This window comes from Camelus dromedarius, chromosome X (genome assembly GCF_036321535.1).
Source record: "Camelus dromedarius isolate mCamDro1 chromosome X, mCamDro1.pat, whole genome shotgun sequence".
Lineage (NCBI taxonomy): Eukaryota > Metazoa > Chordata > Mammalia > Artiodactyla > Camelidae > Camelus > Camelus dromedarius.
The window spans coordinates 108,732,340-108,748,314 of NC_087472.1; the positions used below are offsets into that span (position 1 = coordinate 108,732,340).

General features: G+C 51.3%; 1 protein-coding gene across 11 annotated transcripts in view; it reads right to left on the minus strand.

Annotated features, from left to right (window-relative positions):
* The window catches only part of LOC105092372 (F-box-like/WD repeat-containing protein TBL1X), a 201,533-nt gene that overhangs the window by 19,982 nt on the left and 165,576 nt on the right, over window positions 1-15,975 (minus strand). For all 11 annotated transcript variants that reach the window (XM_064482602.1, XM_064482600.1, XM_064482599.1 and 8 more), the window contains 6 exons: window positions 8,905-9,050; window positions 3,672-3,936; window positions 1,954-2,086; window positions 1,442-1,583; window positions 635-698; window positions 424-521 (listed from right to left, as the gene is read on the minus strand). In XM_064482602.1, the coding sequence (XP_064338672.1) occupies window positions 424-521; window positions 635-698; window positions 1,442-1,583; window positions 1,954-2,086; window positions 3,672-3,936; window positions 8,905-9,050 (848 nt within the window). The remainder of the gene's footprint in view (window positions 1-423; window positions 522-634; window positions 699-1,441; window positions 1,584-1,953; window positions 2,087-3,671; window positions 3,937-8,904; window positions 9,051-15,975) is intronic.

A 15,975-nucleotide genomic window follows, 5' to 3' on the forward strand; every position in this document is an offset into this window, starting at 1 on the left:
TCTACAGTGGGAAGCAACCGGTCATCAAACTAGGAAACAGAAGCCTGGAGAGAGGAAACGGTGTGTGTTCACAAAATCACTCGGCAGGGGAAAGTTTACAACCCATGCAGGTGGGCTTCTTCAAACCCTGGATAAATGCAGCCTGGGGATTTCTTCTATCACTGAACTAAACCTCAAAATAAAAGGGAGGGGGAAAGGTTTACGTGTCAGTCTGCAGACCAGTCCACGGCACATTAAGAGATGATGTGTTACAAGTGAACAGTCAGATCAAAACCACAGAAACAAACAAAACCTACACAGGTCCTTCTGATTTCTTAAGGGGAGGCAGAATTCTCAGAATTCAAAGAAACCCTGATGTTATCTGAGATTAAACACAAGTAAACATCTACAGACTGCAGAGACGTATTTTAAGCAAACACTCACTTTGTCTACGCCGGCACTCAAAATGTAATTCCCCTTCTTGTTCCATTTCAAGGCGAAGATGGGGCCTTTATGTTGGCCTAAGGTGCTGGCCAGGTTACCTGCATGTGAAAAACAAAACACGGCAGCATGTTGACGTCCAAGTCTGCCCATGGGATGATTTCACAGCAAAGCACCTCTTCGCCGACCCCAACATGGGGAAGGCAGGACTTACCGTCTTCCGTCCATATTCTTGCAAAACCATCATATGACCCTGTAGCCAACAGTGTCCCGTCACTCTGTGGGCCAGAGAGAAATAGCAACAGACACAGCTCAGTGGAGGCAGACCTGAAAAGGGGGGCATCTCCCAGCATCCCAGGGCTAGAGCAGCCTGATGTCGGTAACCAGTTCCCACTTAAGACACTCATCAGTCACGGGGGACTACTTTAGCTCACACGGCTCTTCAACTAAAATGTAAGACAGAACAGGCTCCCCAGTAATCCCATCAAGGAGACGAGGGGCCAGGGAAAACACGGGACCACCACTCACCACTTGATGACATCCAAAAAAAAAGTATCGTGAGACTTTTAGAGACTTGGGTGAGCTTTTAAAAATATTTACAAATAGATAAGAGTGGCACTGGTGATGAAGTGACAGGATGTGCAGAAACATGACAGAGAGAAAGAGAAAAGGTCAGAGAAGCTGAAATGCCGAGTGTCTCACACACAGACACCGGTGCTGAGATGTCCAGGTGGAAGGTCATCTTCCCTTGGCCCCACGGCACATGACGTCAGCAGAGCAGCCTCCCCGGGTGACACCAGCAGACCCACCCTGCAAACCCAGCTGCTGTCTGCCCAACGCCCACAGTCTGCTAAGGAGCCCAGAGCCCTGGGGGTGGCACAGGCCTGCCCCTTCCCTGCATCTGCCTGCCCCTTTCCTGCATCTGCCTGCCCGGCTCAACTCCCCCATGCAGCCCTTGCCGAGGCCGCTGGTGGATTTTACTGATGTGAATTAAAGCGTCTAGGTGGCGGCAGAGGCTTACGTTCCAGTCCAGCGAGGTCACGTCTTTATTGCTGGGGACGTCGTGGCCCCCTTCCCGTATACAGTGCCTCAGCACGAGCTGGGTGGAGCCCCCGGTGCTGTTTTCATTCAGGTTCCATATCCTCGCTGTCGAATCTCCGGATCTGCACAAGGAACACACACAGCGATCAGCCTCTGTGTCCAGTGCGAGCAAAGCCCACTGCTCCCCGCCGTCTGGCTACACCAGGCATCCTGGGCATGAGGCCCTTGGTCTTTGTAACACCGCTCACTCCCTGCGGGTTTCCCCTCCTGATGGGAGTTTAGTAATGCTGAATGTCTCTGCATTGCTCCCCACCCCACTGAGAAAACGGCTAGGACTGAAGACTCTTCCTCAGCCTGGGGTACCCGGAGTGCCCCAAGCCTTGGTCCGCACACACTGGGGAGACGGCACACCCAGCAGGAAGGGAGTGCATGTCCCAAGAGTCAGAACGCAGACGCCCAGACCCTGGGGCACGCCCTGCCTGACATCCTTACCCGGACGCCAGGAGATCACTGACAGGGTTCCAGGCACAAATGAACACCTCAGACTCGTGTCCCCGAAGGACTGTGGCTTTGTTGGGTGGAATCTCCACGTCTCCGTCTATTTCCATTGGTTTCGAATGATTATCTGTTGTGGGAAATGGGAAAAGAGGCAGGGCTGACAGACACCAGAGAAACTCATCCCCAGGGCTGATGGTAGTTTTAGAAACACCTGCCTTTTCCACACTAATCCTGTCGCCTCTGAAGCTTGTACTAAATCATGGCTTTTGTGTAATTTAGTAAGTATGTAACATTTGTTTACAGTCTCCAAAATTTGACAGAGGAATAAAAACAGGTATTCTAGGGCCAGGCTAGTTGCTAATATCCCCCAGAACAAGACTGGACAGAAATGACAACAGTCAGCTGGCCCCTGAGAAGGGCCCAAACGTTCCTCCTCTTGACAGGACAAGATGTTTTATCTGGAAGCACCTTTCTGAGGTTATACAGATTTTTTTGAAGACCCCCAATTACAATTACTTTCTGGGGTGGAAGAGCAGCAAAACAAAGACATTTATTTTATCCCAGTTTATTTTCATAATCTTGAGGGTTGTATCTCACGGGACAGGGCAGCCCATAAAAGACATATGGGGACAAGCCACGTACTTCCTTCTTCTTTCCCTGCCCTGTCACTGTGGACCGCGTTAATAGTGACTGTGAGACCCGTGGGTGGGCGGTCTTCCATCTGACCGTAGGCAGACGGCCTTGAGGTCATCCTGTAATACCAGCACCAGTACAGCCCACATGGGCTTCACGCTCAGTGCTGGACCTCGTCTCTGGCCCCAGATGGACTAAAAGAACGCGTTCCTTGAGCTCGTGGTCAGGTCAGGCTGCGCCGCTGCTCTTGGAGGGAAATGATTTTTCTTTTTCTTTTAAAAATATTTTTATTTATTTTTACTTTTTAATCACTTTTTCCCTTCCAGTTTTATTGAGATATAATTGACATACAGCACTGTATACCTCCTTTTTGGGGGGGGGGGGGCGTGGAATTAGGTTTATTTATTTCTTTCTTTCAGTGGAGGTACTGAAGATTGAACCCAGGACCTTGTGCATGCTAAACAGGCACTCTACCCCTGAGCTGTACCTTCCCCCCAAAATGATTTTCAAATAAGGAAGGACACACGCGTGCATAATGCATGTGCGTGTGCGCACACACACAGACACACACACGCACACACACACACACACAAGCACTCTCTGAACTTAGACCCCAGAGCAGTCTCTGCATTTATAAGCAGCAGGTCAAAGTGCAGTCAGCTTCTCCCGTAAAAGTCCAGGCTCTCTGACTTACTGGTCACACACTTGGCGGCAACTACCTAACAGGAAGTAACCTCCTGGCCTTTGCAACCCCCGCACAAGAAGGCACCCGCGGCCTGGGGCCGGTGCCCTCTCAGTGACCGTGAGCTCCCAGCGTCAGCTACTCCAGAATCTGTCCCGGAGGCCGGAGGCCGGCGCACGGGCCTCCACACACACAACTCTTTATGCGGGCAGTGATCACAGGGGAGACAACTGCCTTCTACACCACACGAGTTCTCAGAGCAGCACGATTTCCTCAAGTTGAGGGCGCACAGCAAACAGCACCCTGTCTGAGGACTTGCATGGAAACCAGAGCGGGAAGCCCTGCCGCGATTCCGAGCCTAGGGGCCGTCAGGGCTGCGAGCCCGGCTGGCACTCACTCATCGCGTGCGCTCCGTTCTCCTCGCCGTTGACTGCGGCCTCGCCGTTCTTTGGTGGGTTCTGCTGGGAAACCGCGGCCGGGGCCGCCGGGGCCGCCGGGGGGGCCGCTGCCGCCGCCGCCGCCGCCGCCGCGGCCGCCGCACTGGCCTGCTGCTGCGCCAGCTTCTCCCGGAACGCCTGCTGCCGCGTCTGCACCACGTCGGGCATCACCGCGTCGATCAGGGACAGGGACTCTATGGGGCGGCCGTCGAACACCGTGCCGTCCTGGGGACAAAGCCCGGGCGCAGGCGTCAGCTCGGGCACAGCGCCGGCCCGTCCGGGCTCTGCCCTCCGGCAAGACAGGCGCAGGGCCCGGGCAGAAACGCGGGCGCCCGGGAGGTGCGGGGCTGCGGAGGAGGCTCGGCCTGCCCGGGGACCCGAGACACGCAAGGACTCCCGGCGGGCAGAGTGGGTGCGGCGGGCGAGGGCCGCATCCCCGGAGGACTGGTGTCACTGCTGCGTCAGCGGGAGGCCCGAAGTTCCCGAAACTGACCAACCCGAATCCTAGCGTCAGGGACACCTGAGCCCTTTCAGGTCCTGTCATGGGAAGAGGGCTACCCCTGACGCAGCAGTTTGCAAAAAGGGGTGGGGTGGGGTGGGGGGGATTTTACCCCCTTAGGGGACAGTGAGCAAAGTCTGGAGCCATTTCGGTTGTCACATTGGGGAGGTGCTGCTGCCATGCTGTGGGCAGAGAGCAGGGATCCTGCTCAACATCCTTCAGTGCTCAGGACGGCCCCACAGCAACGACTCACCTGGCCCTCAAAGATCAAGAGTGCCGAGGGTGCGAAACCCTGCCCAGACGCTAGGACAGTGTGCAACTAGTCCCCGCCTAAGTGACAGAGGTGGCTCTCTGGAGGCCTCAGGTGTGAATTACAGATTCCTGCACCACTGAGGATCTGATTCCTAATACATCTGTCCACCTGAGCTAATACAGTACATATTCACAGCCGTCTGAATTGCCTTCCTGGGCTCAGGGTGTTCACTAACTCAGCCGTGATCTGCTAACAGCAGCACTGTCTTCTTCCAATACCTATTTTGAACCTCCTTTGTGTCTCTGGTTTCCATCTACCATGAAAAAATTACCATACACATTTGAAAACACAGGAGAGAGATCTTTCCTTAGAAAGTGCTCCAAATACTAGTCACATGAACCTCAGCGCCTTTCAGTTGTGACTGCTGGACGTGCAAAGCGTTTCTGCACATTTCCTCATAAATTAGGAAGAACTGAAGGTATGAGTTTCAGCTACACAATTTCTAAATGAAACCTCACCCCAGTTGACTACTGGTTACTTTACAATATTTGAAAATAAGGAAACAATACAGAACGAGGGAAAGTGTAGCCAGGCACCTGGTCAGCCACCCAGTTCTGGCCACAGAGTGGCCAATGTTGACCGACTGGCCAGCCAGCTTCTACGTCACTTCTCTTCTTCATATACTCATGCCCCAAATGAATGACGATTTCACAAAAGGTACTAACTGCCCAGAGTAATAAAACACTCCTGGTTTAAACTCTAAAAGCACACCTCAGTTTAACAACTGGAAACCCAGGTGACAAATGAGACAATCTTTCATTCGTCTCTGGACATACTGCATTTTGAATTGCCAAGGGAGAGAAGGTATGGGGGAATCTCAGCAGATGAAAGACATGGACACTAGGGTAGGGGCAGGGAAATTCAGTCGCAGCATCCGAGCTGGTGGGGCCTCCGGGGTCCTGTACTCCTATCTCACGCTTGTTTGTTTTGCCAAAAAAGACTAGCTGGGGCCTCAAGGAGCCAGTGGAAGATCCTGGGCATCCAATGTAAGAAAAGGAAAGAGGAGACTGCCTGTCGTCAGGCAAGAAAGAGCACAGGAAAATATCAGATAAGGAAAGTAAAAGCAAAACCTCTTTTAAAATCACATCAAAAAAATAAAATACTTAGGAAAAACCCTGACTGAGGAGGTGAAAGACTTATATGCTGAGAAATATAAAACATTGAGTAAGGAAATTAAAGATGATTTAAAGAAATGGAAAGATGTCCCATGCTCCTGGATTGGAAGAATTAATAGTTAAAATGGCCATACTCCCCAAAGTAACTTATAGATTAAATGCAATCCCTATCAAATTACCCAGGACATCCTTCACAGACCTAGAACAAATAATCCTAAAATTTATATGGAATCACAGAAGACCCAGAATTGCCAAAGCAACAGTGAAGAAAATGAACAAAACTGGAGGAAAAACCCTCCCAGAATTCAGACTGTACTACAGAGCTACAGTACTCAAAACAGCATGGTGTTGGCACAAAAGCAGACATACAGATCAATGGAACAGAACCGAGAGCCCAGAAATGAACTCATATACCGATGGTCAATTAATATTAGACAAAGGAAGCAAGAAGATACAACAGAGAAAAGTCAGTCTCTTTCCCAAGTGGTGTTGGGGAAGTTGAACAGCTGCATATAAATAAATGAAGTCAGTACATTCCCTCACACCATACACACAAATAACCTCAAAACTGCTTAAAGACCTAAACACAAGACACCTTTAACCTCCTAGAATAAAACGCAGGCAAAACATTCTCCGACATAAATCTTAGCAGCGTTCTCCTAGGGCAGCCTATCAAGGCAACAGAAATAAAAGCAAAAATAAGCAAACAGGACCTAATTAAACTTACAAGCTTTCACACAGCTTTTGTATTAAACAAAAAAAAAAGACAACCTATGGAATGGGAGAAAATATTTGCAAATGATGCTTAATTTCCAGAATATACAGACAGCTCATACAACTCAATAACAACAAAAAACCCCCCAAACCCAGAAAACAATCAAATCAAAAATAGGCAGGAGACTTAAAACAAACATTTCTCCAATGAAGACATACAAATGGCCAACAGGCACATGAAAAAATGCTCAATATTGCTAATTATCAGAGAAATGCAAATCAAAATTACAATGAGGTATCACCTCACACCAGTCAGAATGACCATCATTCAAAAGTCCACAAATGATAAATGCTGGAGAGGGTGTGGATAAAAGGTAATCCCCCTACCCTGTTGGTGGGAACGTAGTTTGGTGCAGCCATTATGAAAAACAGTGTGGAGAATCCTTAAAAAACTAAAAATAGACTTACCCTATGATCCAGCAATCCTATTCCTGGGCATATCTGGAGGAAACTCTAATTCAAAGAGATACATGCACTCCAATGGTTGTAGCAGCACTATTTTCAATAGCCAAGACATGGAAACAACCTACGTGTCCATCAACAGAGGACTGGATAAAGAAGTTATACTGTGTGTTTGTGTGTGTATAATATACTTTATACTATTATTATTTTATACTATACACACACATTAAAATACTACTCAGCCATAAAAAAGAATAAAATAATGTCATGTGCATGGACCTGAAGACTGTCAGACTAAGTGAAGCCAGAAAGAGAAAGGAAAATACTGTATGATATCACTTACATTTGGAATCTAAAAAAATGAGGCAAAAGAACTTGTTTACAAAACAGAAATAGACTCACTGACATAGAAAACAAATTTATGGTTACCAAAGGGGGAAGGAGTGGGTGGAGGGATAAATTGGGAGTTTGAAATTTGCAGATACTACTATATGTAGAATAGATGGACAGCAAGGTCCTACTGTATAGGACAAGGAACTGTATTCAATACTTTGTAATAGCCTATACTGAAAAAAGAATATGAAAAGGAATACATTTATATGTGTAACTGAATCACTGTGCTGTACACCAGAAATTAACACATTGTAAACTGACTATATTTCAGTTAAAGAAGACTATGCAGCTAAAAATTTTTAAAAAGTACAGGATAGGCAGACACACGGTGTTTAAACGGGTTTTGGAAAACAACAGAGGAACCCACGTGACAAAACACAGGTAACAAAACACATTACTTCTGTAGTTTTAAAAGCTAAAGAGAAAGCGGAGTTAAATGGAACAAACAAGGCAGGCTTAAAAGGATGAGGTCAGTTCAAAGGAAGGGAGGATGGAAGAAAACGGTAGAAAGATTCAGGGAGATGTGTCCTAGGGTGATGGGACCTTGGGAGGGTCAGCTGCAGGAGCCTGTGACCCTGGAACATTTGGTGGCAAAGAGGAACACATGGGCATCCAACGGCGTCAGCTGTGCAGGACTGACTGTAAGGGGATTTGGGGAAGCTGGGTCGGGAAAGTGAGCCTGACCGAGGCGGGAGAAATGAGGCGCAGAAAAAGAGGGGGGGAAGTGCGGCAAAAATGAGACGGACTGACAGAGATGCTAGGAGGGCCGCAGCAGTCACAGGAAGCCCTGGGCATCTTTACAGGAGAATCCCAAGAGCAAAGCAGAGGGGGGTGAGGCAAACTGTTTTAAACCAAAATAACTCATTTACAAACTGGTGTAAAATTGGCCCAATACTCACTGTGACCCAATCTACAAAGAGGCAGGATATGTACACAAACTGGAGGGACTTAAATTTATGATGATTGTTCCAGCAGGTCTGCTATGGACGCGATAACAAACCATCCCTTGAAATCCTCTTTAACAACAGGCCCCATTTCATCTCCCCGATTCTCTATTGTGCCGTATGTGGGGATTACGGGAAATATATTAGATGCTACGCAAATGTTTTGGGCCGGGGTCCCCTCTTCAACTGAACTGCTCAAAGAAAACAAGAAGGAAGGGCATTTTCTGTGCACGTGCAAGGCCCGTGCCTGCCTGGAACCACATGAATTTGAACGGCAGGACATGCACGATCCGTGGATTTTTTTCAATACGTAAACAACTGTGTTTACCATCCACCGTTGGTAGAATCCGCGGTTGCAAAATTCGCGGGAACGGGATGCCGCGTATAGGACCTGAGCACTACGAATTTTGGTATCCATGGTAGGTCCTGGAACCAATCTACGGAGGATACCTGGGGACAACTGTATAAAGCAGTTGAAAATTTGCGGCGCGTGTTTCAGACTGGGCAGTGTATTGTGATATTGAGAGGATCAGTCGACAACCAGCCACGCTGCGCATGGATACAGCAGCACCACCGTCTAAAGGGCCTTGGAAGCTCGCTCCAGGGGCAGCGTAGGAGCCGCAGCCCCTAACCCAACCAAGTACTAACGCGAAGGGATAAAAAGCCCTCCCCGCGGCTGCGGGTAAGGAACTGCGCGCTAGGGTTGGATGCGTTTCCCCAGCTCCGCCCCGTCTCCCGGGCGTCCGCGCATACCTCGTTGATGCTGATCTCGGCCTCCACATACTGCAGGCCCTTCTGCAGGATGGAGATGAGGGCAGCCGGTGGCACTAGCGTCCCGTTGATGTTGGACTGGCTGATGTGGCTCTCGATACCGAATGTGAACGCCGAGTGGGAAAAACCTGCAGCAAGACAGGGGCGCCAGGGTCCGTGAGGCCTGGGCTGACGGGCGGAAGGCACAGCCACTAAGCAAAGGCGACACCGCGCTGATTTCAGACGTGCCTACTTATTGGGGCGGGAAGAGGCTGTGGACGCTGGGCTGCTGACGTGGGGTGTCGCGGGCAGGGTCAGGCAGAGAGAGGGAAACCTGTGCTTGCACGGGACCGAAGAACAGCTGTAAAGGTGGAGCCCTTTCGTTGTTACTAAAAGAAAAACAGAGGCCGGATCTGCCATGGTTACACATTTCTGTTACAGAAATCAGACTCCACTGCTCCTTCCGCTGTGTCTATCTGTGCTCCGCTCCCAGTCCTCATGGCAAATGAACCTCACCACCAACTGGGCCAGGAAAAAGAGGCTGTTCTGGACCCACCGGTGTGGACTTGAGTCGTCTTACAGAAAAACTGGGAATTTCCCTTTGGCTAAGATGTGCTGGCTCCCCTCCCCCGCCCACACCGCCTCCACCCCCATCAGCCGTTTCTGTAGAAGCTGGTGATAACACTTGGCAAGACAGATGTCTGTGTGCTGGCAGACAAGGTGTGGATGGAGCCGCTTGGATGAACACGTGGGGAGGAAAGTCAGGATGGTGACTGCACAAAGAAGGTGGCAGGGCAGAAGGCTCTAGGGGTCTGAGTTGGGGAAGAGGTTGTTCCGAGGCAGAGTTCCCTTCTGCTCTGTCAACCCTCGCATGTGGGGGTCCTGGGAATCCTGCTCCCAAGGTATCTCGGCTATGAGCACCTTCCCGTCAACACCGGCTCATCCTGCGTGCTTGGGGGGTCACGGGGGTCTCCCTGCCTCTGGGGCCTGCACACAGCCTCCCACACTCCCATTCCTAGGACACCACCTCCATCAGCTGAACAGGGAGGCCAGCTGGGCCTGGCTTCCACCAGATTCATCATCCTTGGTGCTCCTGCCTTTCATTATCCAAATACAACCAGACTTTGCAATAAACGAAACGCTCACCAGATGGGAATGTTCCTCCACCGAGATTTCTGTCTGCAGTCTCCACCCTTCTCTCTCCCCACTCCCTCCTCCTCAGCCTCTCCTGTTCATGCTTATGGTCTGATTATTAAAAGTATAGAAAATATGCAGTTGATTGATATTTCTTTCAAGAGCAGTATCATAACGGCTATTGATTTCTGTAAATGCCTTCACAAAACTGTAACCACCTAAATTAGATTGCACAGGAGAGCCGCCTGGAGGCTCCCTTCCCCACAGGGCCCCTCTGCTCCTGCTCTCTGAAGGAGGTGAGCAAAGGCCCTTTACTATCGGCCTCATCTTTTCCTTCTAACTTCTTTCCTCTCTCTCTGCCCTTCCTGTCCCCTACCCACTCCTCCAGAAGACAGCAACCACCCCTGTGTTACCAATGACTCTGTTCCCTGGGTCTCTGCCACCCCACACAACATGTCACCTCTAAGCCTTTATCACTGTTTCCGGCAAGGTGTAGACTAGAAAAATTGCAGGTTAACAGATGGAGCAGGACCAAATGGGTTCTTGGCCTGATCACCGCCCCCCACCCACCTCATGGACCCCTGCCTACAAACACACTCTGGGCCACAGTGGTTTCTCTCTCTCTCCTAAGAATTCATCACTTCGTGGCTGACAGCGCCACTCGCCTTTTCTAAATTTGTGTCTCCATCAGCTGATGGGAAAGAACCCTGGACCGAGAGCCATTTCTTATCCTCCTGGTACCTTCATAAGGTCTAATGCAGGACCACATCCACTGCAGTAGTAATAATTAAAATAACCTGAGCCAGCCCTTACATGGTGCCTTGGCCAAATGACACTCCTAGAACTTGCTCCAAATTCATGTAACCCTCTGCAGTCATTCCCTCGAGCTCCTCTTTCCCTTTGACCAACCAGGTGCCGCAATCTCTTGAGGGTAACTGACAGACCCCAGTCACTAGCTCCAACCTTGGGCAGTGGGACACCGCTCTGAGCCCACCATCAAACTCCACCTAGAAACTTCTACTGAGTGTTCCACCAGCGCACAGCTTTGACTGCTGACCGGGGCTCCTGGTAAATATATCTCAGGGACCAATGGAGCACCTATGGATGAGAGTCAAGCTTTTTGTGTCTGTCTTAGTCCATTCGGGCTGCTATACCAACATACCACAGACTGGATGGTAAAAGGAACAGACATTTATTTCTCATAGCTCTGGAGTCTGGGAAGTCCAAGATCCAGGTGCTGGCAAATTCAGGGTCTGGTCAGAGTCCATGTCCTGGTACACAGTTGTGACCTCACGTAGAGGAAGGGTTGGGGGAGCTCTCTGGGACCTCTTTTACAAGGGCACCAATTTCATTCGTGAAGGTCTCACCCTCATGACCTCATCACCTCCTACAGGCTCCACCTCAAAATACCACAGCGGGGACTACGTTTCAACGTTATGTATGGGCGGGGAGATAAAAAATTCAATCTACAGCAGTATATTCTACGAATTCACTACTCACCCTTCAAGCAGCACCCGGCCATAGAAACGCTAGTGAAGGCACACGAGACACAGCAGATTCTGACCACATTACCACCTTTAACCAAACCTGAATGCTTTGTGTCCATGATCTCAGTCTTCACAGTAGCTGGCCCAAGTGGTGGTATTGTTTTATACGCAAGAAGGGCACATGTGGGAGAAATGAAACAACCTGTCTAAGGTTCACAGACGTGATGAGAGCTGAACTACAGTCTCGACTCTGGACTGTGTGATTCCAAGATTCACCTTCTAACCTTACTGACTCTAAAAGCCACAAGCACAGGAACCAAAAGCCTGAAATTCCCTGGGTGGATGCCAGCTCTGTTCCCAGCTGGACCCCCGGCGACTTTAATCAGCAGCAGCTGCCCCAGATGCAGCCCAGGCAACGTGCAGAGAACAGGGTGCAAACCCACTTCTCACCCGAGACTTGAGAATGTTCCTGATGTCTGTCTTTATCTGGGCTGAGTATATAGTTTGGTTGCAGAACTTTCTCTCTGCACGTGCTACTGCTCTTCATGTGGATTCCGTTTCTAGAACACGCCGATGACAGTATTCAGTGAAGGATGGTCGGAAGAAGGGGATGGAGCAGTGAAGATGAACGGGGGTGTGGGAGCCTGAGGCTTCTGTAAAAAAGGGCTGAAAACAGCCTGCTGGGATGATGTCCCCTGACGGAAGCAAAATGATGACTAAGCAGGATAAAGCTCCACACGGGAACTTTGACCGTGAACGTCTGATGAACACCTGGGTCCACTATTGGAGACGACAGTAAACGGAGACGGAAACTACGTGTCTTCATAAACCCTCGCTGCAGTGTTCCACGTCACTGCTGAAAGAAGTCTTCCTCCTGGCTTAAATTTACATTAGTTGCATTTCTTTGGTAGGACCTATGTGTGGCCTCTAAATCAACGGGTTGTTTTCAGTCCATTTGTCTTTAAGATTTTCTCCTCGATTGCTGGCTGGCCTGATTTGGTCACGGCAAGTCAGAGGGCCAGGCAGACACGGCGTCAGGAGCGCTGGGTTTCCTGCTCGCTCTGGCATGTGGGGGCTGGGCCTCCGTGTCCCCTCCTACGGTGTAGGGGTGAGTAGGACCTCCAGGACCTGAAGGGAGAAGCAGAGGCGAGCGCGGCAGGACGCAGACACTCTTCCATCTGGAGAGAAGAGCACGAGCTAGTGGAAACGTCCCTTTTCATGTTGCCTTGTACATGCGACAAGGACACTGGATGAGACGGTCGCTAAGGTTCTTCCCAGTTCATTCACGGTGGAACAGGGGGAAGGGTCCACAGACTCTGGATGGGAGGCCTGCTTGAGCACTTCCTATTAGACCACGGGGCTGCAGCCCTGCCAGGTGCCAAGGTGCCATCTCGGAAGACTGGCATCTCCAGGCAGGAGTCTCTCCTGGGGCTGGCCCGGCCTCCACCAGCACCGGCGCCCCAGCCCTCCCAGTGGGACCCCAGGGCGGTGAGCACGGGCATCGCAGGTTGCCGGAGTGCTGTGACTTCCGTGCCCTACGCCTCTTTGGTTTCCCCTCAGCTTTCCATGCACCTCTTCTTCTGCCCAGCAGGACACGGGTGGGAACGAAGAACAGAATGTCAGTGACAGAGATGGAGATACTCAGAACAGGGTCAATGGCAGGTGTGGAAGTTGGTAAAAAAGAGCAGAATCAAGAGCTTGCTGGTACCTTGATGGAAGACCCGTGTGAGGGCTCAGTGTGAGTGTCCGCTGGTGTCTACCGCCTGGCCAGCCCGGAGCGACTGCTGAAGCCGGCAGACCTGCCTCCTGCTTGGTAGGAGGTGCCCCTGGTGAACCTCCTGAGCACAGGGTTTCTCAGCAGCAGCACAACTGACGTCTGGGCCCGGGCATCCTTTGCTGTGGGGGGCTGTCCCGTGCACTGCAGATGTTCAACAGCACCCCTGGTCTCCACCCACTGGATGTCAGCAGAAAGCCTCCTCCTAGTCGTGACAACCAAAACTGTCTGCAGACACAGCCCGCCTGACCCTGCCCTGGTAGGGAACCAGTGACCTAGAGGAACCACACCCCCAGGACACAATCCACACGTCTACACTACTCCCATTTCTGCCAGATTTATAAACAGCATGAGTGGACTGCTGCCATCGAGAATCAAGTCACAGCATCCAGACAACACCCAGCAATGGAGGGATAACCAGACGAAGTGAAAATACCTCTGAGCAGAAAAGGGTATAATCATGATAAACTGGGAGAGACTGAAAGCAAGCACTACATTTTACATAAAGCACGGGAAGATCGTCAGAGTGAAGTCCTTTCCATTTGGGATGAAAGGTGCTCCCGTCCCGTGAGGGAGGAAAACAGAGTGTGCAGGAAGGTGCCTCGTCCAACCGGCAATAAAAACAGATTTAAGACAAACCAAGTACACACTCCGTGTTTCCTGCAAAACCACCAAACCACACCCCTTTCACAAACAGCTTCACAAACCATTCGAGCTGTGCAGTGAACCATCCTGCCCAGTTAATGTCGGCCTGACTCATCAGCAAACCCTGCTGAACGATCACTCGCTAGCCCTCAGAAGCACTGCTTACTCGGCGGAGAAAAGCAGACACGTAATGCTCGGGCAGCTGGGCCGGTGTCTCTACACCTTCAGCCGGAGCAAATACCAAGGGCACCAACTGGAGGCATTAAATGCAGAAACTTTATTATTTAGTGGACTCCTGGAATATGGGCAGCTGTCCAAAGCCAATGGGCAGGATACGAAAATTGTCTAGACCAGAGACAGGCAAGCTGAGGGCCACACTGCCTGTGTCTGTAAATAAACTTTACTGGAACACAGCCGCGCCCGTGAGTTGATATATTATGTATGGCTCCTTTCACACTACGATGGCAGAGGTGAGGAGCTGCAACAGAGACAGTACAGACCACAAAGCCAAAGATACTTACTATCTGCTGCTTTACAGGGAAAGTGTGCCGGCCTGATTTTATATATATACATATTCATGTGTACACGCAAACACAATCACACACACACAAACAAGCGTCATGGCCTCTCAGGTGCCTCCTTTCATTTCTTTCTGCTATGGACTGTTTGTCTCCCCCAAATTCCTGTTGAAATCTTAACCACCAATGTGACAGTACTAGGAGGTGGGGCCCTTTGGAAGGTGAGGAGGCCACGAGGGCGGAGTCCTCAGGAATGAGGTTAGTGCCCTTATAGAAAAGACACCCCGGAGCTCCTATATCCCCTCTTACTGTGTGGGGCTGCCTGGGAAAGACGGCCATTCCTGAACCACACCGTGGCCAGTATTTGCTACTATAGGAGGGTCTGTACGCTGATTTCAACGGTTCTCAGCCTGTACCCTTAACATGAGCAAAAATTCAGTTCACAGTTATATTGGTAGGAGTAAATGTAACTTTCCTCCCGTAACACCTTCTCGGCCTTCCGGCGGCCCCACGGACCGCGCCGGCACCGTGGGCACCTTGGCCTCGGGACCCGAGAAACCAGCGTGTGGGCTCCCCGTGGCCCGCGCTGCTCTGTCACAGCGGCCCGAGGCCCTGACACAGTGCTCTGCTCAGACAGCAGCACTGGAGCAGCGGTGGCTGGTGCTCAGTGACGGCTCCCTCTGTGTGCGGCAGTGGACAAGCCGTCCAGGGACCATCGGGGGGACACAGAACTGTCGCAGTAACCTCGCGGACGCGCCACAAGGAACCTAGTACTTTCCCTTCTTCTCAAGAGCAGTGATGAGCCTCCATCCAGGGCCAGACCTCTGGCCCGAGCACGGTCCCGAAGCCCCTGCCCGCCCTGTCCGTAGCTGGGGCCATCTCTCCCTGCCTCCCCAGGGCCTCAGCTAGAAGCACACGCCTGCTTTCCCACAGGACGACTCTGCTTCTGTTCTGGGCTCCTGGTCTAGAGCAGTGGTTCGTGGTTCTCGAGCGAGGGCGATTCTGCCCGCCGGGGGTGGAGGGAGCTTTCAGCAGGGTCCGGAAATACTCTCCTGTCCCCGGGGGTGTGTACGCAGGTGCTGCTGGCGCTCAACAGGGAGAGCCCAAGGATGCTGCTGGCAGCTACAGGGCACAGGGCCGCTCTCTAAGCCAAAGAGCACTCCGGTCCAGAATGTGAGCAGTGTGAGGCCGAGGAACCCTGTGCTCAGTACCCTCCACCGCCGCTGAGCCTCCCGAGTCACCATGGCCGCAGCCGGCCTCCCTCCTCCGCAGAAGCCGTTGTTGACCCTGACTGCTCTCTGCTTCGAGCCCCCACCCACCCCCACCCCGGCAGCGCTCCCCCACCCATGCCTTGTATCTTGTGCCAAGGGCAGCCTTCTCCTCATTCCGGTCCATCTCCCAGCTCCCAGGAAGGCTGACGCTCCTTGAAGGCAGGAGGCCCATGTGCATTCACTTTATAACAAGGAGCAGCCGCCTCAGTACAGCGGCTGGGGCTCAAGGCAGATTTGAGAAAGGG